At 39.5% G+C, this 26,746-nt stretch overlaps 1 protein-coding gene across 1 annotated transcript in view; it reads right to left on the bottom strand.

The window, feature by feature from the left end:
* Positions 1 to 26,746, bottom strand: part of NOTCH2 (notch receptor 2) — a 177,350-nt gene that overhangs the window by 78,798 nt on the left and 71,806 nt on the right. The window contains exons 3-5 of the mRNA XM_052636558.1: positions 18,077 to 18,336; positions 14,356 to 14,691; positions 3,956 to 4,078 (exon numbers count right to left, since the gene is read on the bottom strand). Of these exons, the coding sequence (XP_052492518.1) occupies positions 3,956 to 4,078; positions 14,356 to 14,691; positions 18,077 to 18,336 (719 nt within the window). The remainder of the gene's footprint in view (positions 1 to 3,955; positions 4,079 to 14,355; positions 14,692 to 18,076; positions 18,337 to 26,746) is intronic.

Below are 26,746 nucleotides of genomic sequence, written 5' to 3'. Positions count from 1 at the left end.
CCCTTCCTTCTCAATTTTGTCAAAAGCCAGACAAACAGTTCATACCTCAACTCTGCAGCTGAAAATTGTAAAAGGAATTCTGAACAAAGTTGCAATAAGCCTTTGAAATATAATGAAAAAACCACCAGATTGAATATAAAACATTTACTTAATATTAACTTCCAATCTCTAAGTAACCAGGAACACACACACACACACACAGAAAAGACAAATCAGAATATACTACCTAGAATAATAAAACTATAAATTAAATGTTCAATCCATTAAAAAAGACTCAAAGCCCTTAATAAAAATATTTTTAAAGATAACTCATAGAGTCAGTCAATCTGTAGTTAAAAAAAAACGACCACAGATTTGAGCACAGACTTGGAGTTCAACAAGCCTAGATTCAAACCCTAATCCAACCATTATAAGCCATGAGTAAATTGTTTAACCCTTCTGAATATCTATTATCATCTGTAAAAAGAATAGCTAAAACTCTACCCTTCATAGTTATTGCAAAGATTACACAAAATAAAATATTGTAATCAGCACATTATTTAGGTGCTAATAAGCATCAGTTAACTCTCAGCCCCTAGCCACATTAATTTCTTTAATTTTGACAAAGCAGAAAATATTTATGTGAATTTATTTATAGCTCTAATACCAATATAAATACGAATCCTACAATCCCCAATTTTTCTACTCTTCTCAGAATGATGTTGGGGCTGGGATAATGAGGAACTCAGCTATATGCTACTGACAGCAAAGATCTATAAAGAGCTCAGTATCTGCTGTCATTAACAGTTCAATGACGCCATTCCATTACCTCAAGCCTAGAATAATGCCAATATTAATGCAGTGAGCATTGTCACAGAGAAATGTAGCGGGTAGTAAGGCAGCCCAAGAGGTAACACTTAGCCTAGAGATAGGGCATGGGGGGCTTCCTGAAGAAGGTAACCATTTGATCTGCTCCTGGCAGGCAAAACTGGTGAGGACTATAGGGAAAGGAGTGAGGAAGAAATCTAGAGATAAGAAGTGGTGTGGGGCTTCCCTGGCGGCTCACTGGTAAAGAATCTGTTTGCCAATGCAGGAGACACAGTTCGATCCCTGGTCTGGGAAGATCCCACATGCCCACATAGCAACTAAGCCCATGTGCCACAACTATTGAGCCAGTGCTCCAGAGCCTGGGAGTTGCAACTATGGCACCCACACGCCCTAGAGCCCGTGCTCCATAACAAGAGAAACCACTGCAATGAAAAGTCTGTGCACTGTAACTAGAGAGTAGATCCCGCTCGTCGCAACTAGAGGAAAGCCCATGCGGCAACGGAGGCCCAGCCCAGGCAAAAGCAAGCGAATAAATAAGTATTAAAAAGGGAACGGTACGGACGAAGCCCAGCCCAGGCAAAAGCGAATAAATAAATGAGTATTAAAAAGGGAATGGTACGGACGAAGCCCAGCCCAGGCAAAAGCGAATAAATAAATGAGTATTAAAAAGGAAACGGTGCAAGCGAAGACATAGGATGTGGTACAAACAAAAAAACAAGGTTGTCAACTGGAAATCAAAGACTGGCATCAGTAAAAAGAGGAAGGAAACTGGTAGGAAACCAAAGACTAAGCGTACCTTATATGACAGCAGGTCAAAAGAAATAAATACTGACACACCAAACATATTTATCATCTCTGCCATCCCCTCTAGAAAAACAATACAAAAATACATGAAACAAGAAACATCTTTTAAGGACTTTCATAGGGGAAAAAAGGTATCTATCTATTAAACAACCTGGGGGAAGAAATTTTGGTAAAATGTAATTTCACCGGGAAACCTTTCCCCAAGATTGAGCTTTCCTAATTAATGTCAAAGCAGGAACTCAAAGGGTATTTGTGGTATCAAAGAAAAATCAACAATGAAATCACAATTCTCATTCAATCTTCATTTGCATCAGGAGCCTTGGTACCACACAGGGCAACTCTCTCCCACAGGGCAAGGGAGAGACTCAGAGTGAGTCAGGTTCCTAACATGTCATCTCATCCTGCCTAATACTTCTGGGGGGACCATTAAAAAGAGAAAAATTAAATACTTCCAGGCACTATTTGTCACATAATTAACTTTACAGTAATCTTTTCTATTTATTTTCTAATTAATTTTTACTGGAGTACAGTATATTTTCTGCCCTACAGCAAAGTGAATCAGATATATACATACATATATAAACCCCTCTCTTTTGGATTTCCCTCCCATTAGGTCATCACAGAGTAATCTTTTTAAGTTGAAAAAAAATGGCCTATGGGGGGGGTGGGGAAACACCACAGAAATGGCAAAATCTGAAGAGAAGAGAGAATATGACAGCAAGACCAGAGCGTTGGGAGTGAAGTCCTAGGATTAAGATACCAAGAAGAAATTCTAGGGGAAGTCCAACTTTAGGGAAACCCAGTGGGAAAGTATTTTTTTAAACAGACAGTTTTCGGATTAAAAGCAGAAAAGCCCTTCCAGGAAATCATGTTACTGGAGTTCTAAATCCTTTTAGTCTTTTTCTATTCATAGGCTACAGCTCTAAAGAGTACTCTAAATAATTAGCTGCTTTAGATGAGGGAAGGCAATTTGGAGATGCTGAAGAATATCAGGTGGTAACAACAGCAATACAAGATCTGGACTTCTTTGCCGGACGCAATCCTTCGCTGGTACTATAGCTTCTTCCTAATAACATTAGCTTGCTCTTGGGTTTCCATATTAAATCAAACAACTTCTCTCCAAAAGGCCCAGTTCTTAATTGCTTAATCAGTTCTTACTTGTCTCCATTTTCAGTTAGATAAATACATACCAACAGAAATTGGAACTAAATGTCTATACAGACTCAATTTCAAAAATGAGAAAAGAAGACAACATTATAAACTTCCAAATGGTTGTCAATTTAAGCAAATCTACTCTTCTAATGTCAGAGGCAGAAGAATCTACGTGCAAAAAAGGATACAAAAAAAGGAAAATACAGAAATGTAGACAGGTGTCATAAAAATAATGTCTTCAACAGGACCTGCCCAACCTTCATAATTATGTCATAACAGTAAGATGAGATAGATTTCTGTGTACAGACAATAAGCTCTGAACTCTCCCCGTCTGTACAACTTATTTTCAGGGTTTTTTTTAGCTTGATAACAGAAGAGCAGAAGGAAGAGTATTCTAATAATCTTTTCATATAATTTAGAATATTCATTGATACTACACTGAAACTTGACAAGTTGTAGTTTCTTTTCCTTTTCCAGCCTTATTGGGCTATATTTAACATATAACATACGTGTAAGTTTAAGCAATATATACATGATGATTTGATAGACATATTTAATATGAAATGATTACCAAAAAAGATCAGTTAACACATCTATTATCTCACACAGTTAACCTTTTTGTTTGTATATGGTAAGAATATTTATATTTTTGCATTTAACTATGTTCTTTTCCTCTCAGATATTTAATAAGCATCTACTATGTTCCAGGCAATGTGTTGCTCTGCCAGATAATAACTTCAGAGTCTTTCAGGAATGCTCTTTCTCCTATTTTCTACAGTATGGTCCCCAACCTCCAAGATCTAATGTCTGAAAATGTGAGGTGGAGCTGATGTAATAATAATAGAAATAAAGTGCACAATAAACGTAATACGCTTGAATCATCCCCAAACCATCCTTCTCCCACTTTTGGTTCATGGAAAAAACTTCCACCAGAGATCTTCCAGTCTCTGGTGCCAGAAAGGTTAGGGACAGCTGTCCTACAGCACTTAGCATGGTACTGAGTTCAGACCATCTGCCCAATAAATGTCCGTGAGAATATTTCTTTAAGTGAACACAGGGGGACATATGCGGTTAGCACTATACCCAATGACGTAGCACAGACACTGTTGTAAAAGGGGCCCACTTCAATAACAACCTGCCTCTGCTTACTGACCCATGCCCCATTCTGAATGGTCTGTCACACCATACATACCTGTCCACTGAGGGGGACAGCGGCAGTTGTAGGTATTGACCCCATCCACACAAACCCCTCCATTCTGACACTTGTGGTTAGGACAGTCATCTATATTCCGCTCACAGGTGACTCCTTCAAAACCTAGTAAGAGAAGGATTAAAAGAAATGATAAATTCGCATAGAGATGATGCGATCTGTTCTTCTCCACAGGACATGGTCATCAGAACAGACTGACTTCATTATTACAGTTCCACTGACAGCAGATGGTCAACCCAAGACTCACCATATAAAAATCCCCCAATCTTCTGTCTTTTCTTGCCTCAGGCATAGACAGTTAAAACGAAACATTATGCCAATGACATGCCTTCATAGTTACCTCACAAGTATTTCAAAGTGTTTTCATGAAATAAAATCCCAGTGAAGATAAATGTCTACTCTGGACAGCTGGTTCTAAAAAAAAGGTATTAGATTTTCCCCAGCTCCATGCTAGATTAATGAGAAGAACAAATAAAAGATTACCTAATTAAATTTAAATTCCTTTTTGTTTTTTTCTTGGGAAAATCACGGGGGAGAATAGGGAGACATAAAAAAATACTGAACTGAAAGTCTGAAGATAAGGGTCAAGTTCTAACCTCACTGCTTATAAGCCATTTAATACTTGGTAATTACAAGCTCCAAAGTAGCTTCCTCATCTGTAAAATAAGTCTGGCTGCACCCGCCCAGCCTGTCTTTCGAGGTTGTTATAAGTGCCACATCGTAAGGACAACACAATATAAATATAAAAAGCCATGTGAATATGGGGTGCCATTATTACTAACCAAACTTGCCAACTCTTATTGTTCATCCTCCTTTTCACACTTATAGCACTGCTTCCTTCCTCTTGATTTTTCCCGTTTATGAAAAATGAAACTAGCACATCAAACTTCACCCTAATTGCACATAGCATGTTCCCCTATATAATTCATGAGTGAGTGAAGTCATTTAGTCATGTCCAACTCTTTGTGACCCATGGACTGTAGCCTCTCTGTCCATGGGATTTTCCAGGCAAGAATACTGGAGTGGGTTGCCATATCCTTCTCCAAGAGAGCTTCCCGACCCAGCGATTGAACCTGGGTCTCCCGCATTGTAGGCAGATGCTTTACCATCTGAGCCACCAGGGAAGTCCTATATAATTTATACATCGGGCTTTTTTATGTCTCTTTCCTTGCTACCAAATCTGTTAACTATTAAAATGGAAGACTGTCAGCTTTAAGACAAGAGAGGAAGTTTACTGAACATTCCCTTATTTGAAATACATATGACTAAGTATTTTGCCTCTTCAGAATGTCCCTTAAGTTTCTCTCTTTTACTCAAAACACATATCGGGTCTTATATTGGCACTGGTATAGTCAAGTAAAAGATGGAGTTCCTGCTTTCAGGACACTGCAGTCTGGTGAGTGGGCAGACATTAATCACGCCTTGCTTTCTTCATTCCTTAGCAGAAGCTACTGTGGTGGTCTACATCTGCTCTGCTACACTGGAACACAGCTGGTTTCTCTGAATACAGTTGCAGTCATGTACATGAGTATGAACCAAGTAACCAAAAAAATTACTCAGAGACCAAAGGAAATCACTTTGTAGAAGATGGAGATAATTGGACGCTTGACTGAAGAGAATTCTATTTCTCTGGGTATTTGCTCAGAAGTCCATGCAAGCAGATGAGTCATTAAGTAAGCTTGAGAAAGACTATTAAAAAATTTATAGACTCAGATTTTTAAAAAATTAATCATATTACTCAAATATCTTCTGGGCTTCCCAGGTGGTGTTAGTGGTAAAGTACCTGGCTGCCAGTGCAGAAGACATAAGAGATGAGGGTTTGATCCCTGGGTTGGAAAGATACCTGGAGAAAGAAATGGCAACCCACTCCAGTACTCCTGCCCAGAAAGTCCCATGGACAGAGAAGCCTCGCAGGTTACAGTCAACAGGGTCACGAAGAGTTGGACATGAATGAAGTGACTTAGCATGCACTCGTATCTGTTTAATCATATGACAGTCCTTCAAATGGATTGAGTCAGTAAATGCTGAACCGCTTAAGCCCACCCAAAATTATGATAAAGTGAGAGCAAATCCATAGATCCGCAAAGTACCTTCCCTGAACAACAACTGAAGTCCCTGTTTCTGGTCTAGTGCTCTCAAATGGAAACATTCTCTGGAAAAGTTGGATACTTTCAGAATGTGGGAGAGAAATGGGTCCTGGCCCACCACTGTTAGAAACCCATGTGGTTTGGTGGTGTCCTAGAATTGATACCGGCCATCTCAACTTGATCTCCCTGGTGACCAAGGCTAAATATGTTTGGCTAAGGTGTCAAGGAGGTGATGAAGCCTTTGTAGCCAAACTATTTGAATTTATATTAGCCAGTGTTACAATGAAAAGAATTCACCAACCACAGACAAATTAAGAAAGCAGAAACATTTTAACATAACCATAACATATAAGAAATAAAATGTTTTCTTTTCATCACTATTTTTGAGATAGTTCTTACCTGTCACTATGTAGTTATTTAGGCAGAAAGGCAAATAGGTGAAAGAGTTAATTCATGGTTGAAGTATGGCCTCTGGGTTAAACTGCCTAGATTCAATTCTCACACTTTCCATGCAGTAGCTGAGTGAACATGGGCAAGATATTATATATGCTTAATAGTTAAACTTTCTTTCCTCTCTGGACTAATTAACAGGACCTACCTGAAAGGTTGTTTTAACGATTAAATGAGTTAGACAGAAAAAAAGAAAACAATTTTATAAATTGTGCTGGAACAACTGAATATCTAGATGCAAAAGAATAAATAAAGTTGGATTCCTTCCTCATCCCATAAACAAAAATGAACTAAAAAATGTATGAGTTAAAATGATAAGATTCTTAGGATAAAACATAGGAGGAAATGAGACTTGGGCTAGACAGAGGTGTCTTACACATGACCAAAGGGACAAGTCACAAAAGAAAAAACTGACAGTTTGGAATTAATCAAAATTGAAACCACCTGGGTTTCAAAGAATGCCAATCAAGAAAGTAAAAAGACAGTCCACAGAAAGGGAGAAAATATTTACAAATCATATATCTAGGAGATACAAAGAATTCTTACAACAAAATTAAAATACAATATCCATAATATAATAATACAAATAATCCAGTTATAAAATGGGTAAAGGAGCTAAATAGACATTTCTCCAAGGAAGATATACAAAAGGCCAATAAGCACATGAAAAGATGCTCAGCATCAGCAATCAGGAAAATGCAAATCATGACCACAATAAGCTATCACTTCACACCCACTAGAATGGCTATAATTTTAAAGACAGACAGTAACAAGTGCTGGTGAGGTAATAGAGAAATTGGGAATCCTTATACACTGCTCAGAGAAGGCAATGGCACCCCACTCCAGTATTCTTGCCTGGAAAATCCCATGGATGGAGGAGCCTAGTAGGCTGCAGTCCATGGGGTCACTAAGAATCGGACACGACTGAGCGACTTCACTTTCATTTTTCACTTTCATGCATTGGAGAAGGAAATGGCAACTCCAGTGTTCTTGCCTGGAGAATCCCAGGGATGGGGAAGCCTGGTGGGCTGCCATCTATGGGGTCGCACAGAGTTGGACACGACTGAAGTGACTTAGCATAGCATAGCATATACACTTTTGGTTGGAATGTATTAATAAAATAGTGCAGCCACTATGGGATATAGTCTGGCAGTCCTGAAAAGATTAAATAGGGTTACCATACCACCCAGCAATTCCTCTCATAAGTAAAACCAAAAAGAAATGAAAATGTATGCCCATTCAAAAACTTGTACAAGAATGTTCAGAGCAACATTCTTCTTAATTGTCAAAAAAAAAGCAGAAGCAGCCCAAATGCCTATTTCATGATGAATGGATAAATACAAAGTGGTAAATCCATATAATGGAATATAATGCATAAACAAGAAGCATACTATGTGTTCCCATTTATATGAAATGTCCAGAATAGACAACTCTATAGAGAGAGCAGATGAGTAATGAGAGTAGATGCCTAGTGCTGAGAGGGAGTTGGTGCGGGGTGGGGTGGTGGGGGACAGGTTAGGGAGTGACTGCTGACGGGAACAAAGTTTCTTTTGAAGTCATATAAAAATGAGCTAAAATTTATTGTGGTAATGGTTACACATATCTATAAATATACTCAAAACCACTGAATAGTGTGCTTTAAAATAAAATTCAATGGTATGAAAATTATATCTCAATAAAACTGTTATATTAGAAGGAAAAGCACTTAAAACAATGCCTGATGCACTGTGTTTTATACATATTAGCTAATACTATTATATATCAATGGGATCAAAGCATCTCTTAGAGATTATCTACTCTAATCCTTTTATGTTACAGATGAAGAAGGGCCACAGGGCTGACTTACTGTACATGGCTAGGAGGCAGGAGTCAGTCCTAAACCAGAAACTTTCCCTAGATTTGGTCAGTATGGTCTCTGGGACCCCAGAGTTCTCTTCCAAAAATCTGAAAAACTGACCTTGGGTCAAAAGTTCCCATATCTGAAAAAACTCTAGCCAAATCAGTTCTCCTTGAAAATTAATACAGGATTTATGCTTTAAAAATAGAGATACGGGGCTCTTTTTGGAAATAACTAGCAAATTCTTATAAAAAGTCCACCCAACGTAGGGGTAAGGGGGTGCAGAGGATGGATGTGGCTTAAATGAGTAAGTTACAGTGCAATCACTTCTTTAAAATGTTCGAAGGTTTTAAGGGAAAGGGAAGCAGACAAGTCTCCAGACCTGTGGGTGGGATGGGTGTAGCCGACTTATGGAAAGGCTCACATGACTGTACTAAAAGGAGTTTGCTGCTCGAAGCCAACTCACATCCTTAAAAGGCCAAAAAGAAAGAAATTAAACTCAGAAGGAACATTTTTAAGACTGTGCTGTTATAAAACCATGGGCCACGTAACTGATAAACAATGACAGGGAGGGTGGGGAGCAGAAAAGTGTCTTTTGAACTTGTCATCCCACACAGATAGCAGCATCTCTCAAGAGTGCTTCCATATCTTTTCATTTTTAGTCCCTAGGAGGTGTGACGGTGGAAAAACTTGGTACAGAGGCTCAAAGAGGAGAGGCTCAAAGCTGAGATGACACAACTGGGATTCTTCCAGGCCACGCTGAAGGTCCTTAGGAAGAGCTTCCGTGCACAGGGATAAGAGAGTGAAGAAAACCCAGGGATACCTGGAACTGGACAAAAGCACCAAAGGTAAACAGCTATAGGCTACCTTCTCTCCCTGCCCTCTGCAAAGAAGCCTGTTAAAAGAGCAAATTGGTTCCAATTCCATCCCACTGGTTTCCTTGGCACACTTCATCCATCCTCTGAATGGGCCCCAGTGAGCTCACTGACCCCATGGGTGGCCCATGAATTTTAGCCCCATCACCCACCCAGGCTGCTGTTCCTACCCACCTCCCTCTGTATCTCCCAAATGAGCTCTACTTTCCTTTCTAACTTTACCTCCTAAGAAGTCAGAGAAATGAGTAAAGGGATTCAAAAGAAATAACTTCTAAACTTTTTTTTTTTTTAATTACAGAATACAGGAATGCTCTTCTCTATCACATTCAATTCATTCATTTGTCAAATATTCACTGAGTCTCAATTTGTGCCAGGCACGAGGTTGGATACTGGGGGCGGGTAGTTAAGATGAGAATGTCTACTAGAAAGGATGAACAGGCAGGTTAATAAGTGTTGTGCTAGAGGTACATTGGTTGTGAAAGATCTTAAGAGAGTCTCTAATCCCCCCAGGGGTGGGGAATACAGAAGGCATTTCAGTGAAATAGATGCCTTTGGCACATCACAAGGAATAAATTCTATACAAAAAGGCAGGGTGGGAGGGGGAGGTAAGTGATAGAAGGCTTAGGAGATAGCAGGGGCAAAACTGTCAAGCATGGGAGGATACGAAAAACTTCAAGGAACATCAAGAAAAACCGGACTCAGGGCCCAAACTAAAGGGGCTAAAAGAATGCGCCCTGCAAAACGGTATGATAATTTCTGCATCTGCTCCAGAGAAATCTGCCAGAATATGATTAGTATAATACCCCAGAGAACGTCACATGCCTTGTGCATATGAGAATGCAAAAGGGAATTATTTCTAAGAGTTTTTAAGCTCAGCAATTGCAGAGCAGACACAAAAGCCACAGAATGTGGCTAAGCTTTATTTTAATGATATAGGGATATTACATATAATCAAGCCTGTAAAGTATAGGGGTGATTTACAAAGGATAAACCTTCTTTGTTTGGAGAGAACAGATTGGGCAGCTTTTTATGAAGTTTAAAAATCATAAAGGAATAAGGAGGTATAGGAGAGAAAGAAAAAGGGAAAGCCCATCAGGGATTGTCCAGTCCAACTGTGAACTCGCAGGCAAAGCCAAGAGATGCAAACAGCACACTGCTACTTCTTAATATATCCACAGGCATACAACCAGCTTAACTCATAAACCCCAAAATATTGGGAGTCAGTGATTCAAGTATGTATCTTCTACTTTGTTCTTTAGCTAAAATTATTCTAGCTGAGTACTCCTCCTTACAGTTTAAAAGCTTTACCTAATGGAAGGATCTGGGTTATTAACAGTTGCTGAACCAAGGAAAAGATGAAATACAGTTCCTTGGTTTCATTCTATCAGCTCCCTCTTGAATATATTCCTTTTTTCTTCCCTCTGTTGAGAAACATTTCTTTCTTTATTACTCAGGATGAGTCATATTTACAGTTTTAATTCCCCCATCAATCTTAAAATAATACTAAAATCATCTCAGTAACTATAGGGCCCTTTGCAGGAAAAGAACTATATCATAACCATTCAAATATAATCACTTACTTATGTGGGGCTCACTGAGTTTTAGAGTTGAAAAGAATTCCAATTCTTTTTACTCAGTACTAGTGTAAACCAGTACAGAAGGAGAAGCTAGACTAAGTCTAGCAGGTATGTTACCAGGAAGAAAATAAGACCAAAGTTATGCTCTCAGTACTACCATACTATATTAAACTCGGCCTGTAAAGTCAGAAGGCGTGTGTCTATTATATACCTGCCACGGTTTCCAGGTGCTTGGGATACATCACCAAACGAAAACAGAGATCCTAGCTTTTACTCTGGAGAGGAGAAGAGGCAGAAGAATTTGGAAAGACAGACAATAAACAATAGACATAATGAGGTAAATTATACAGTGAAAATTACACAGTAAGATGGCAAGCGTTACCAAAAAAGAAAAGAAAAGGTACACCAAGGCCAGAGATGAAGGCGGAAGGGAAAGGTTACAATCTGAAATAGGGTGATTAGGGCAGGCCTCAGTTAAAACTGCCAAGATTTGAAATGTGGTGGGAAGCAGCCATCTGAGAATTGCAGAATCTGGACAAAAGTGACTTTACCTGTCACTGGCTTGGTTTCCCCATCTTTAGAATGGAAATAATGATTCTCTTCAAATAAGGGTGCTGTTTACATTGAGAAGTGATTGCTATTTTAAGTAACATTTTAGTCTCTTGACTAGTGTTGGGGGCAATGCAGGAGGGACAGGAGAGTAGTATTTCATTATAAAAAGGACTCTGTAAAAGAAAATAATCTCCAGACATTATTTCCCTATGTGGAAATAAAGTTAATACTTTGCAAACTCCACCTGGGACATAAAAACAATGAGCATAAAATCTTACACATTGTATAAATATATATTTATTCACAGTGTTATTGCATCATCTATTGTTTTTAATTCTTTTTTAATTTCCTTCTATATATTGTCCAAGCTGACATCATCTGTTTCAGATCATGAGACCCTGAAAGGCAGCAACTAGCCTACTTGACTATTTTTAGATATCTGCATAATGCCATATGCAGCCTGTAGGCATGCGCTCAGTCCCTCAGCCATATCCGACTCTTTGCAACCTCATAGATTGTAGCTCACTAGGCTCCCCTGTCCATGGAATTTTCCAGGCAAGAATGCTGGAGCAGGTTGCCATTTCCTACTCCAGGGGATCAAACCCGCATCTCTTGTGTCTTCTTTCTGTACTACTGTGCTACCTGGGAAGCCCATACACAGGCTGGTATATAACAAATACTATCGATTATAATTAGAAGTATCTCCTTTTTATTTTAACATGAACCTACTTTTTTTAACCCATACATCCCTAAACATTTAACAAAAAGTCTTAAGACATTTCAAAGCACCTTCAGGAGCAGACAAGCAGTTAACATTTGGAAACAACCTGCCTGGATTTCAGGACTCGGCCTAACCACATGTCATCTGTACAACTTTGGGTAAATTGCTTCACATCTCAAAACTTGAGTTGTTTCACCTGGGAAAACTTGCACAATAATACCTATCCCCAAGGATTTTGTGTACTAGAGCTAATGGCTGCAGAAGTACCTGGCACAGTGCCTGACTTATAAAAGGCATTAAATAAATGTTAGTTTGCTCTTTGCCAAATCTTCTGCCCCCAGCCTTGCACCCCCATCCCAATCCCAAACACACACACACACACACACTTCATCAGTATATTAAAGAAAAAAAAAAGTCTTGCTTTAAACTGTAAGTGGAGTATAAGAGACAGCCAAGACGTCCTTACTCCATCCCACCAGCCCTGGCAGCCTCTAGCTGTGGAATCCCTGGTTATTTCCTTTCTCAAGGAGGAGATACTATTCTCGTTTGACAGATCCTTTCCTGGACACACTCTCAGAATTCCCTAAGGTTCTTATCGTGGCTAATGGATAACAATGCAGAGGCTATGGGAGTGAATAATCACTCTCTCCCAGCTAAAAACTTCCTTTATTGACTTCTCTAACTTCCCGTTAGTACTTTGCTGCCAAATCAACCTCCTGTCCTAGGCAACTATTAAAACTAATTTTCTTGAAACTAAAAGACACGTTTAGTGGTCAGCAATAAATTGCACTAACCTCAATTACTAGCCACTTAGGCTATTAGAATACCAGACTATTAGAATATTCACAAAATTAAATTGTTTACATTTCTGTTTCCTTCTTTCAACCCTTAAAATGCAAACAAAAGCAGGAGTGAAGAAAGATACCTTTTAGTTACTCCTTCTACAAGATAATGTGGATGACAGTAATATTAGGTAAATAAATATTTTGTGTCTAAAATGACAGCAGTATCTACTCTTCACTGAAAGAGAAACTGAAAGCAAGGCAATTAAACAGCTTGTTTTTGTGGCTTATGGTTAAGTGGTATCTTTTTCTATTAGGTGGCAATGTCTTATATTGTGTATTCCAAGTACACAGGATGGTGCCTAGAACATAGCTGGCAGCCAGAAAATTTTAACTGAATGAAATGAATAAATTACCATTTGCTTTTATCCTGAAGACCAACGCATGACCTTTAATCCCCACAAGAGAAAACACACGATCCCATTACATGTGACCCATATCCACAACACCAGAATCTAAGATTCCTACTCCAAGAGAGTGGCTAGAACAGCTTTTTGAGGCAATTCTGCTTACTCAGCACATTATTCCCCCCTACGGTTTTTCATTCTTTCATTTTTGCACTAAGGATATTTGTATAAAAACAGAATCTTTGTTGCTTAGTAATTCATCTGCTCCAGCCACTTGTGCTCTGTTCTCAATCAAAATTCTCAGTTTTCGGCCTCCTCATCAGTTTTATAAGGAGTTTAGTGAACTGGCCAGCCTTGCTCCTTTTTCCATCCTATGGAACAACGGGTCCCAAGTTCCCACACATTACTTCTCTTTTGCTTCTATCTTGGGTTATGTGTCATTGTGCCATACATAATCTATCAGCGCTCATCAAAAAGTGCTCCCTCGTTAACAGAGCACTACCACCACGCCAGTTGCAAAAGTCTTCAGTTTCAAGTCTGGGTAGGGTTACCCCAAAGTTAGAGAGGGTTCTAAAGACCAGAATTTCAAGGAAAACTATAAAAGAGTAGGGGGTGGGGTACAATCAGGTAACTAGTAAAATAATCCATTATTCCATCAGAGGTAAAAGCATATAAGAAAGTTGATCATTTATTATTACTATCAATTCAGTTTGAAGCATTTTATTAATCACACATATAAATTTTTCAATGTCTAATTCTCCTTATGTTCCTTTCCATTCTATAGACTTATCAATCCTTTCCCAGAGCTCTGTTTCTCTTATTTCTCACTGTTCCTCCAAAAAGGACAATAAACAATTTCCAAGTCACTCATCATCATAAACTCTGACATGTTAAATTACCCCCTGCTCAGTTTATGGACCACACTGGGCCCATAAAACTCCTCTCTCACCAGCAAACCACCCCACACAACATTCTCACTTCCCCTTTCCCCGCGGGGAAGGACACTTCCTCAAGGAACACTGAACCACACCCCATCCCCTTCCTTCCCGCTGGAGGTGCATCCCCCAAGCCAGGACACTAGGGGGACTCCTTACCTGGAAGGCAGCTGCACTCAAAGGTAAAGTCACCAGCCTGCCGGCAGGTCCCTCCGTTGACACAGGGGGAGGGTGCACAGGGCACATAGGGGCTGTCGCAGTGCTGGCCTGTGAAGCCCTGGGGGCACTGGCACTGATAGGAGCCTGGGAGGTTGAGGCAGGTGCCGCCGTGCTGGCACTGTCCTGGAATGTCACACTCATTGACATCAGCCTCACATTTCTGCCCTGTGAAGCCTGCGAGGCATGTGCAGGAGAACTGGTTGGCCACAGTGGTACAGGTACTTCCATTTGCACAGGGGTGGGACAGGCAGGCATCAGTCCACTGGCACAGTTTACCTACAGGAAAGATAACAGAAGTAAGCACTGCCCACAGAAATGGGTGTCAGCCCCATCCCACCCCACATCTCCCACCCAACAGGCGACGTAAGGAGGCCACTGCGTGGAGAATCCTTAAGCTCTCTGAACCGTACAGGAGCCCATATCAGAGCCTCCCCAAGTTCATCGGACAGGAGCACTCTCCAGGGCCCTTAGCTGAGACACAAAGACTCAGTGGGGCACAGGAGTGACTGTAGGTGAATCACAGGATGCTACAAGAACCCCTGTTGCACAGAAGGGTGTGGATCCACCTAGTGTCTCACACCTCTTTCTGCCTAAGATACTCCTCTGTTTGGAAGGCCGTCTTCCTTGCTGTTCACCCAGTGGGCTCCACTGTCTTGACAACTCTACTCATAAGTCACCACTGCCATAAAGTCATCCTTAATGCTCCACTCAGGTACCCAAACCCCGACCCGCTCCCTTTCCCTCACATACACACCCCTACACATGCAAACACATACCCCAAGTTTGCTGTTTTTTTTTATTGTCACCTATCACACGAGCAGGGCTCCGATCCCTAGAGTAGGCTCTCAAATCATGTCTTTTGAATGAAAATAAAGTGTACCGATATTTTCCACAATACACTGTGACCAAACAGACCTCTTAGATGATAAAAACAAGTCAATATGACTTCTGCTTCCCTTAAACACAACACACACGCACACGTATTCCGGGAAACATTTTGTTAATTGTGGTCTTGACAAAAATAGTGCTGGATGTGTTTGAAGAAGATGAAGAATCTCTGGCTTCTTAAGCATGGAAAAAAAACTAAAAGCTGTCATAAGAATAAAGATCTAGAAAGGCAATTCTTGTGGACTCTCTCAGGTAGGAAAGCGCTAGAAAGAATCAGGAAGACAGTATTTGATCTCAAGGAATCAAAACAGATTATCTGAGGTAGAGAGAGAGAGGGAAAAAAATACTCCTATGCTACTAGTAAATTCGGTATTCTCATGGCTTTCTATTTTCATGAGTTCGAGTTTTTTCGAAACTGAAGATCTGAGAATCCCGAATGTGTTAATACTCCAATTGGTTGTCTAGGTAAACATCCAAATCTTTGACCCCACCTCCCCATAGAAAAGCAAGGAAGAGTCATGACAGATTCTCTGAAAGGGAGAGAGGTGACACACGAGTGCACACAAGAACTCTCTGTCTACAGGAATATCAAATCAAAGGGAAAGGGTGAAAAAAAATCCAGGTGCAGCATGCGTACTTCAAGGAAGACAGCGTGAAGGGACCTTCATTTTCCATTTTCCTTCATTCTACTCAGAGTACTTATCTACAGTGGAGAACAGAAAAAAATGGCTACTTCTGCCAGCAGTGTATTTCAGAGTATTTGCCTACAACTGAAACAAGAAGGTTGCTGACCTTGGTTTCCCATATATGTTTTGTACAAGCACTAACCTTCTGCCTCTGTTTTTTCATCTATGAGTGACGTGAGCTCATAAGGTCTGATGAGGTAGGGTAGTGAGCTATCCCAAAACTAAAAGGGTAAGCTTGACCTGTAGTGGTTCCTAAAGTGGTGGATGAAAGTGGCAGATGTATAAAGATGATTAGCACCCTGAGGACCACCAAGAAGAGATCTTTTTAATAGCAAGGAATCCACTTTAATTTGAGGGTTATTTCAGAGTAACGTTTTAATTATGAAGAAGGTATCACTGCCATTTCCACTAGTCAGGATTAAAATCTTTTAAGTGGATATGCCCTCCCTTGCCTTGTGGAGCAAAACAACTTGAAACTGACAATCAGGAAAAATTATTCTCTCAACCACCAAATCTCTTCAGTGACTCACAGTATCAATGCTGTCACAGTCATGATGGAGATATAACTGTAACACCTTTTAATGAAAAACCAATAGAACAAGCATTCCAAACTGAATGAATCAGTCTAGTTTTCTGAGTGTGTTTTTCATTTTCTAATTAGATTTACAGAATTGTTGATATACTGGAGGACAAAACAGTGAATAGTTCTCCTTTTCACAACTAAGTTAATAAACACTTACGGTTCATTTTGAATAAAGCTCAGACCCACCTGTGAAGAACTCATAACACAGTCAGATGAGAAACACGTAAAAATTAATTACAACAAACTATGACACATAAAATAACAGAACACAGAGACTAACTGTGCAGAGGAGTCCTGAGAGGGTCACTGAGAGGTTACAATAATATTAGGCAATCTCCAAATGTAGAAAAGGGCATTCCAGCAAAGGGCTATGCAACAGCATGGAGGCAACAGGAAGCATGACATTTTCAGGAAATGCTGAGAACGCTGGCGTCACTAAGGCGAGATGCTTGTGGGGAGGTGAGGCCATGTAAAAAAGACGCAAGGCCTAGACTGTGAAGGGCTGTGAAAGCCAAGTAAAAGAGTCTGCAGTTTACTTTGCAGATGATGAAATGTCACTAGGCATGGTAAGCAGGTAAGTTTGTGAGAAGATTTGCATGTATAATTAAAGATGTGGCAATGTGACAGGTAAACAAGATGGGGAGAAAGTAGAGGTGAGGAAACCAACTAGGAAACAACTGCAGGAGTCCAGGTGAGAAAGGACATGAATGTCAACTACACAGCAGAAGAGGAAATGGAGGGGAGTAGACAGGTGAGAAGTAACTCAGATTAACATGCATGCCTGAGTCCACGTGGGGTATAGATAAATGAGAGGGAGTTTCTAGCCTGGGGTATTTGGAGGGTACACTGGTGTCACTATCTATATCGACATGTTGAGTTTCAGGTACCTGCTGAATTTCCAAGGATAATATGCAATAGACAGTTAGAAATACAAGCCTGAATGTCAGTGCCAGTGTGAAGCAAAAAGGATGATCGTGAGAGTCATCAGCAGGGGATGAAGATGATGACAGCTGAAGAAACTGGAGAGAGCAAGATTCCCTGGGGAAAGCTGTCATATGGCTCAAAAGAGGGCTCAAAACAGAGTTCCAAAGAACAAAAATTAAATGCATGAGGACAAGGACAAGACAACGGAGAAGCAAAAGAAACAACCAGTTTAGAAACCAGAAAAGCCAGTGCCCTGAGCATCTGGGGAGAGGAGTCTTCAGGAAAGAAGTTCCCAGCAACACTAACAGCTTTTCTCCCAGTGACAGGGCAGTAACCGTGATCCCCAGTCCTGACATATGCACTTGAGTCAGCCACTGTGGGGTATTTGACCCTTTGGCTTTCTCTTTCTCCCCTTTCAAAAGGAAGTTAGGGATAGTTGACTGGAACATTCCAGTTCCTTCCCATAATGATAAACATGTACTATAGAGGGGGACCCTAAAGAACCAGATGATAGTAAAAGACACTAAGTGGAAGTACCTGCTGAGAATAGGAAAGTGTGGGCCTGAGTCCCACTGGTTACCTGTAAAACCGACTTGGCAGGTGCACTCATAGGTGTCCCGGCTAAGCACGTGGCACGTGCCTCCATTCAGGCAGGGCTGAGACACAAAGCAGGGGTGAGTAGTCGAGTGCTGGCAGTCCTCGCCCGTGAAGCCCAGGGCACATCGGCACGTGGCTTTCCCCAACATAGCCTGGGCCACACACGTCCCACCATTCTGGCAACGGTTCTTCTCACAGGGGTCTCGATGCTGACAATATTCTCCCAAGAAGCCCTCTGGACATCTATATGGAAAAGAGAGGAGTCCGTGAAAACATGTGACTTCTTACAAGTCCACAAACTTACAAGATAATGCAGTTCATTCAAGAAAATACTAGACTGTGAATTGAGAAACATGAGGGCACAATCTAAGACTGTCTCACTTTAGGCGAAGTGTTTAGTACTTAACCACATACTCTCGTGTCTTTTTGACCATGATCCTTATTCAGAGGCAAAATACAACCAGAGCCTTTTTCATGTAGGCGCAGGCTGGTAGGCGGTAACAGCACTGGTTTGTGCAGCATCGTGGAGACTTGTCTTCAAATTCAGTAACTTTCTCCTTTTGACTAAGTCAACTGATAGAGTTGAGACACACATGATAATGCATGGACTGACCCCCTTACCCTCTCAAAGTTAAAATCTGTAAAATATCGGGTGGCTTCAATTAAGCACTGAGGAATAGTAAGTTTTTCTTATTTTCACTGAGACATCAGTTGGCCCATATCTAGATTTCTGGGTCATGTTCAAGGGGTCAAGACTGTGACAAAGGAAAAGGAGGTAAAGGAATGGGGAAGAATTCAAGAGGCTTTTCAGAAACTTAAATCTGCAAAGATATTAGTAGCAAGCAGCTTTCCTAACCAAAAAAGCAAAGCATAACATTAAAATAACATTAAAAATATGTAAGGTAGCACACAAACACCAAAGTGAAGAAGGGAACACAATTTAAGAACAACAGTCTACAACATTTCCCACATATTGAGAAATCTTTTTACATGCCACCGCTGATTCATAAGATGCACAACCATCCCAAAATGTGTGTAGCGTTTATAAGAGTTTTCTCCAAACACCATAAAAAAGGCATAGAAAGCCGCTATTTTCATAATGAAGAGGTTGTTTAAACAGGATCTCTAAGAAGCGTTTAAAAGGAACAAAAAGTCTTTGATTCTAACTATAAATTTTGCCACTTGGCTGTCGCCCCAGATACTCGGTTCAACCTATTTCTCCATTTGACTTTTCGGAGGATAGAAAACAACTACAAGGCTGTTCCACCATTACCTTGAAGATAATACATTTAAACCAAACTAAATTCTCCCCCTCAAAACCAGCTCCTTTTGCATCCTCCGAAGCTCAGTTACTGTCTTGACTCTCCCAACCACTCAGACTTTGAGCCCTGGGGTTCTGTTTCATTCCTTCTTGTCTTTGCCAACCTGTCCACAATGTTTAGTAGCCATTGGTTGACCACATAAGGTCTTTAGAGGTCATAGTTTTGAGGAAAGAAGGAGGACCAGATATCTGGGGACTAAGACAGAATGGAAGAGGAAACAGCACTAGTAAGTAGCTTCAGTGGCAGTGATGGAGCTAGTCCCAGCCTCCTCAATCTTTTCTCAGAGCTCTGTATAGTAAGCACAGCAGAACCAGGAGCAGCTAGAGCTCTGAGCATCCTTGTGAACAGGTAAAGCTAGAGAATGAGAGGCAGTGAGGAAAGGGCACAGCACTGAAGCCAAACACTGGCTGAAGTTTCCAATGAGGAGTATCCACCTCCTATCATCAGAAGGCCTATCTGGAGTCCTGGTGGTATGACCTTGAATAAATAATTTCACTATCAGCTCTTTCACATTTTAAATAGTTGATAAAGCTACCTCCATCATGAGTCTCTTGTAAGAACTGAACAAAGTATGTGAAAACCTTTATAAATATTTTTTTAAGTTTTGCAAATGAAAAACATTTTTTTCTCTCTTTGCACTTACTGAGGAAAATATAATGCTTTATTCAAATCACAGCTTGATTTTATAATAGAATAGGTTATTTTCTAATTATTTTTTTTAGTAAAGCAGCAAAAATTGCCAGTGTAATATAGCTAAAATTAACCATATTATTAAAAGCATTTGCAACTTATTTGAGAAATCTGTTATGGATGATGTTAAAACTGCAACACAATTCTCATTCACGGTAATAGTCCTCTGGGCATTAAGCTTGGCTGACAACTTCTGATTCTCCCATATGGGAATTATTTACCTTATAAATAATGACAAACTTTTAAGCCTGGGTGGGCTTTGCCCAAGCTTTGCTACCATCATCACCACCTCCCCAACACTATCATGTGGCATCTGCTCAGAGAACACAATTCCCTTAAATATTAGCTTCATAAACATAACGAAAGCATAAGGTTCCCAGGAAACAAAAATGAAGCAATATGGAAGATTCTAAAGTAAAGTGAAGTTGCTCAGTCGTGTCCAACTCTTTGCGACCCCATGGACTGCAGCCTGCCAGGCTCCTCCGTCCATGGGATTTTCCAGGCAAGAATACTGGAGTGGGGTGCCACTTCCTCCTCCAGGGGATCTTCCTGACCTAGGGATCGAACCTGGGTCTCCCACACTGCAGGTAATCTTTTTACCATCTGAGCCACCAGACAAGATTCTGGACCCAAACAAAAGTACTCCCAAATTATCTGTTACTAAGGTTTAATCTACATTGTTGCTTCCTACCACTGAAGGAAAAATGTTTCAACTAAGATATGTTTAAGAAACCAGTAAAAATAGAGGTGACAACTACAGCTTGTGAGTCTGCTTTGGTCCATTGCTTGTTCTTTTTTATGGCCTGAGAGCTATAAATGATTTTTACATTTTTTAATAGTTGGGGGGAAAATCAAAAGAAAATAATATTTTATGACATTTGAAAGTGAAAGTGAAGTCGCTCAGTCGTGTCCGACTCTTTGCGACCCCGTGGACTGTAGCCCACCCCGCTCCTCTGCCCATGGGATTCTCCAGGCAAGAGTACTGGAGTGGGTTGCCATTTCCTTCTCCAGGGGATCTTCCCGACCCAGGGATCGAACCCAGGTCTCCCACATTGCAGGCAGACACTTTAACCTCTGAGCCACCAGGGAAGCCCAATGAAAAGTATGTGAAATTCAGGTTTCAGTGTCCACACATGGACTCTTGTTGGAACACAATCATACTCATTCATACAGGGACTGTCTATGGCTACTTTTGCATTATAATAACAGGGTGGAGTAGTTGTGATGAAACCATATGGCTCCCAAAAGTATTTATATCTGATGCTTAACAGAAAAAGTTTGCCAACTCCTGAATAACAGAATATATGAAGGCTAATTCTATATACTGGAGAAGGAAATGGAAACCCACTCCAGTATTCTTGCCTGGAGAATCCCATGGACAGAGGAGCCTGGTGGGCTGCCATCTATGGGGTCGCACAGAGTCGGACACAACTGAAGCAACTTAGCAGCAGCAGAATTCTATATATAGCATCCAAAATGCTTATTAATAATGATGTTGATGATGAAGAAGAACATATTTTCATATCAGTTTCCACAAAGAATATTACACTCGTTCATTCATGCAACAGTTACTAAGTAAGTGCCTATTGAGTATCAGGCATTGTTCTAGAGCTAGGAAAATTCTTGAACTCACAGAGTTTAAATTCTAGTAGGAGAAGACAAAAAGCAAAATTAATAAATAAAATCTATAATTTGCTACGTGGAGTTAAGTGCTATGAAAAACAATAAAACAAGAAAGAGGCATAGGAAGGGAATGAATTGGGGATAACGGAGGTAGAAAAATGAGGTGTTTCAGTTAGAAATAGGAAAAGCAGCGAGTCTCACTGAGAGGCACATTTGAGTCAAGAGCTAAACGAGAGAAGAGATAGCTATGGAGGTATCTAGGGAAAGCATGTTAAAGGCAGAGAGAACAGAAAATGCAAAAGCCCTTAAATAGGGAACAGTCCTAGCATGGTTGAGGAATAGTCAGAAGACCTCTGTGGTTCCACCAAAGGGATTAAGAAAGAGTAGCAGAAAAGAGATTACAGTTACAAGTAGGAGGCAGATCATGAGGAGACTTTAGGCCACTGCAAAGAAGGAGTCAGGGTCTTACTCTAAATGAGATAATACTAAGATAGGATGTACAACTGACTTATTCTCCTGAAATCCATCTACAGAAACACAATTTATTTTTATGGGAAACTAGACTCACTGCTGATATAATAATAAAGACTTGCTTATTTAAAATGTCAGCCTATTCTTTTACCTTAAAACATGTACAAGTCTCTTTTAATCTACATTTTTCACTAAGCCTCATTTCCCTTTCTAAATACTTCCTTCACAAACAAACTTCTATAACTATAGCCTAATTTCACAGCTATTTTCCCTTTCTTTTCCATCTTATTTATTCCTTTGCAGTAAAACTTGCATTCTTCTTATTGGCCAGAAAACATGTCCTAAGAGCAATGACTTTTCCCTTGTCAAGTTCAGTGGTCTCACCTGAGATTTCTTCATAAGGAAGTTCTTAGAGGAAGCATTGCTGGCCATACCTCCATCACTCTAACTGGTTTACATTTGGCTTCTATGACTCCCTCTGCACTTCAAAGCCAGGCAAATTCTTAATTTAGATTCTGGAATCCTCTTCTTCCTCCCCATCAATTCATGGCCACTTGAAGTTTCAGTCTGGGTTGGACTGCTCTTTCCTCCCTTATGCATTTGTTATTTTGGTTGTTGTTCATTTAGTTTAAAGCAACTACCTTCATGTATCAAGCGCCAGTTTCATATGGTCAGTTTACTAAAAGTCATCTACTTACCCTAACATATCCTGCCAATACCTGAAACTATACATTTCAAAGGTACAGTCATATTTTCATGAAACTTAATTTCTCCATTTTTCCAAGGCTTCTATTCACCATCTCAAAAGTTACTTTTGGTTAATCCTTTTACATTATACATAACTTATGACTACGTTCTGAAGTCGTATTAAACTGAATTCCTATACTACTTATCATAGACCCTCACTGTCTCCTTTCTGATAAAAATTCTGATCAATTAAAAAGCCTCAGGTCAGACACCTTGTCGCTGGCTTTTCCCCCCACTTCCATCTATCACTGAATAAGAATAAGAGAACCATGGGATTCAAGGCATCCTAATGTAATTTCTACCCAAAGAGATAATTCTTTCTAAAATATCCCTGAAAGATGATCACAGCCTCTATGTGGATAAAAGCAATTAAGTATGATGTCTAAGAAATAGAATTTAATAAATACTTGAAGTTATCTTCTTCCTACTATTAAAAGTGCAGACACTAGAATTAGATCACCTGGATTTCAGTCTCATTTACTCTGAGAGTGATCCTGAGCAAGTTATTAAACCTCCTTGTTGTAAAATAAAGTTAATAACAGTGCCTACCTTGTAGGGTTTAAAATAATTGTAAAGCACTTAGAACAGTCATCTAGTGCATAGTAAATGCCATGCATTTGTTAAGTAAGATAAAATATTGGCTCACTACTTCAACGATAGAATTGCCTTAAGTGTGGGTAGATCTCATTGTCCGGCAGCCTTTCTTTCTGATGTCTTCAAATTCTGCCTTCCTTCTTAGGTATATATAGACCAAGAAGGATAAAATGTAAATCAAGCAAAAATTTATAAAGAATGTTCACAGTAGCATTATTTATAATAACAAAAGTGGAAACAACACAAACATCCATAGCTGATGAATGGGTAAATAAAATGTGGTATATCCATACAATGAAATATTATTTGCCATAAAAAGGAATGAAGATTTGATACACGCTGTGATATGTATCAAACCTTGAAAATATCACGCTAAGTGAAAGAAGCTAAACACAAAAGGCCACATATTGTATAATTTCATTTTTGTGAAAGATCAGAACAGGCAAATCTATAGAGATAGAAAGTAGATTAGTGTTACCAGGAGCTGCGAAGAGGGGAACTGGAGAGGGACTGCTAAAGAATAGGAAGAGTCTCTGAAGGTAATGAAAATGCTTTGAAATTATATAATGCTCATAGTTACACTTAACTGTGGATATACTAAAAACCACTGAATTGTTTATTTCAAAAGGGTCAATTTAATAGTATATGGATTACTGTTGGTGGGAATGTAAATTGGCACAACCATTATGGAAAACAGTATGGAGGTTCCTTAAAACACTAATAACAGAGCAATATGATGAGCAATATGATCCAGCAATCCTACTCCTTGGCATATATCCAGACAAAACTGTAATTCGAAAAGATATACGTACCTCTGTGCTCACAGCAGCACTATTTACAACAGCAAGACATTGAAGCAACCTACATGTCCACCAACAGATGAATGGATAAAGAAGATGCAGTATATATACATATGTGATGGAATGTTACGCATAAAAGAGAAGGAAATAATGCCATTTGCAGCAACATAGATGGACCTAGAGATTGTCATACTGAGTGAAGTTTGAGAAAAACAAATACCGTATGATATCACTTCTATGTGGAATTTATTATATGATACAGATGAACTTATTTACAAAACAGAAAGAGACTCACAGACGTAGAAAACAAATGAAAAGGGAAAGAGAGTGGGGAAAGGAGAAATTAAGAGTAAAGAGTTCGTAGATACAAACTACTATATATAAAAATAGATAAATAATAGGTCCTACTGTGTGGCACAAGGAACTATACTCAATATCCTATAACAAACCACAAGATAAATATATATATATATAAATATATATATAACTGAATCACTTTGCTGTATACCAGAAACTAACACAACATTGTAAATCAACTATATACTTCAATAAAAAATTTTAATTAAAAAAATTTTAGTATGTGAGCTATATCTTATTTAAAAAAATAATTCTGCCTCCCTATAATTTCCATTTCTGGCTATGCCTGTCCTCTAGAACAAAAAGGAACAAGCTTCTCTTACATATGCCCCTTCAAGAATTTACAGGTAATTATTTTGTTTTCTCTTTGTTTTCTTTTTCCAGGATTCAATGCTTTGGACTATTCTAGACTTCTTCACCATTTTAGTGGCTCTCCTATGCTTCAGATAACAATAGTAATAATAATAACAGTGACCAACATTTTTGAAGAACTTACTATGTATTATGTATTTGCTAAGCATTTTGTTTTTATTACTCCCTCTAACAGTTATGCTATATCATTATGTCCATTCTGTATGTGAGGACCTTAAAGCTTAGAAAGATGAAGATTTCAGAGCTAGTAGATATTAGAGGCAGATCTCAAATGCAAGTATGATTCCAGAGCCCACATACTTCAAAACTGGGCTATCTGCCTACCCCCAACTAGATGATTCTAGTTCATCAAAAACGTCTTTAAAAGATAGGACCCAAAATGGGGGAGGAAAGAAACCCCACATAATACATATGTTCTTACCACTATAGCATAGAGTTGGACACTATTCTTTCTACTATTGCTGCTTAAAGCTGTGTTCACTTTTACAAAAATTACAAAATCCAGATTCAGTTAAAAAGTCCACACTTTTTTTTCCACATGAACTACTTTTATGCCATATTCAGCCCATCCTGTATTAGTACACCATGTTTTTTGAATGCAATAATTGGTCCTGTAATTTCTTTCTTTTCAACATGCTGAATCTTTACCCCAAGTTCTCTTTATTTAGATAACTTTACACTTTATTCATATAATCACAGAATTTCAACACTGCACCAAATCTCAGAAGTCAATTGGTCTGAACCTCTGTTGTACCGGTAAGGACACCAAACTGACCTGCCACAAGTTTGTCTGTAGATCTAGCAATTTCCCCTAGTTTTAGATCACCTACAACTGTACTTCTATCTTTACCTAGTCTTTATCAAAATATAAAGCATCACTTAACTGAAAGTATTCTATGGAGTCTTCCCCCAAGATTGGCTCCTATTCAGTCAGTTCTATTATCGCAATTACACCAGCATTCCATCTACACCTCTTCATTAAATTCAGGGAGAAAACTGCTCCCTGAAAGTAAGCACACTACTTAAAAGAATGATCCTTTTCAAGTATAATTTTGATCATGTCACTCAGTTTTCTGCTCAGAAGCTAGTTTCAGTGCCCAGCCCTTCTTATGGCCTATTTGTCTGCCCTACTCCTATCATCCAACCTACTCCTTAGTGACCCGTAACTTAAGCACTCCAGATTATTTCCACACTCAGGTCTACTGTTCCTTATATAAAAATCTTCTAACTAATCTCCAGTGAGAGGTACCACATTCTACCATCTGATATGTCTCTAATTTATTTTCCTTTCTTCTAGCCTTGTTTCAAAGACCTGTTCAAAACCTATATCCTTTACTAAGCTTTCTCCAAACCGTCTCACCCATCTCTGATCTAACAGCAGTTGTACTCCATGTTATATTCTACATTATTTCTACCAATATGGCTCTTCTTCATTAAGCCATAGTGAGGTCTTCCCTGTGTCTCTTTCAAACTGATATTTTTGTGGGGAAGAGCAAGTCTTCAGACCCTGGGGCGGTCGGCTTGAACACCATGACCACCTATGTTGCAACATCCCCTCTCAACCTCACGTGGGGCTCTGCCTGGTAGAACACAAGGCAACCAAAAAAACCATCCTGGGGTTCAAGGTCATCCCTCACAGCCCAGGGATGACTATGGACACAGGAAGAAATTACGAAC

Source organism: Budorcas taxicolor, chromosome 3, assembly GCF_023091745.1.
Source record: "Budorcas taxicolor isolate Tak-1 chromosome 3, Takin1.1, whole genome shotgun sequence".
Taxonomy (NCBI): Eukaryota; Metazoa; Chordata; class Mammalia; order Artiodactyla; family Bovidae; genus Budorcas; species Budorcas taxicolor.
Note: the sequence above shows the minus strand (reverse complement) of the source record. Positions and strands in the feature narration are given on the sequence as shown.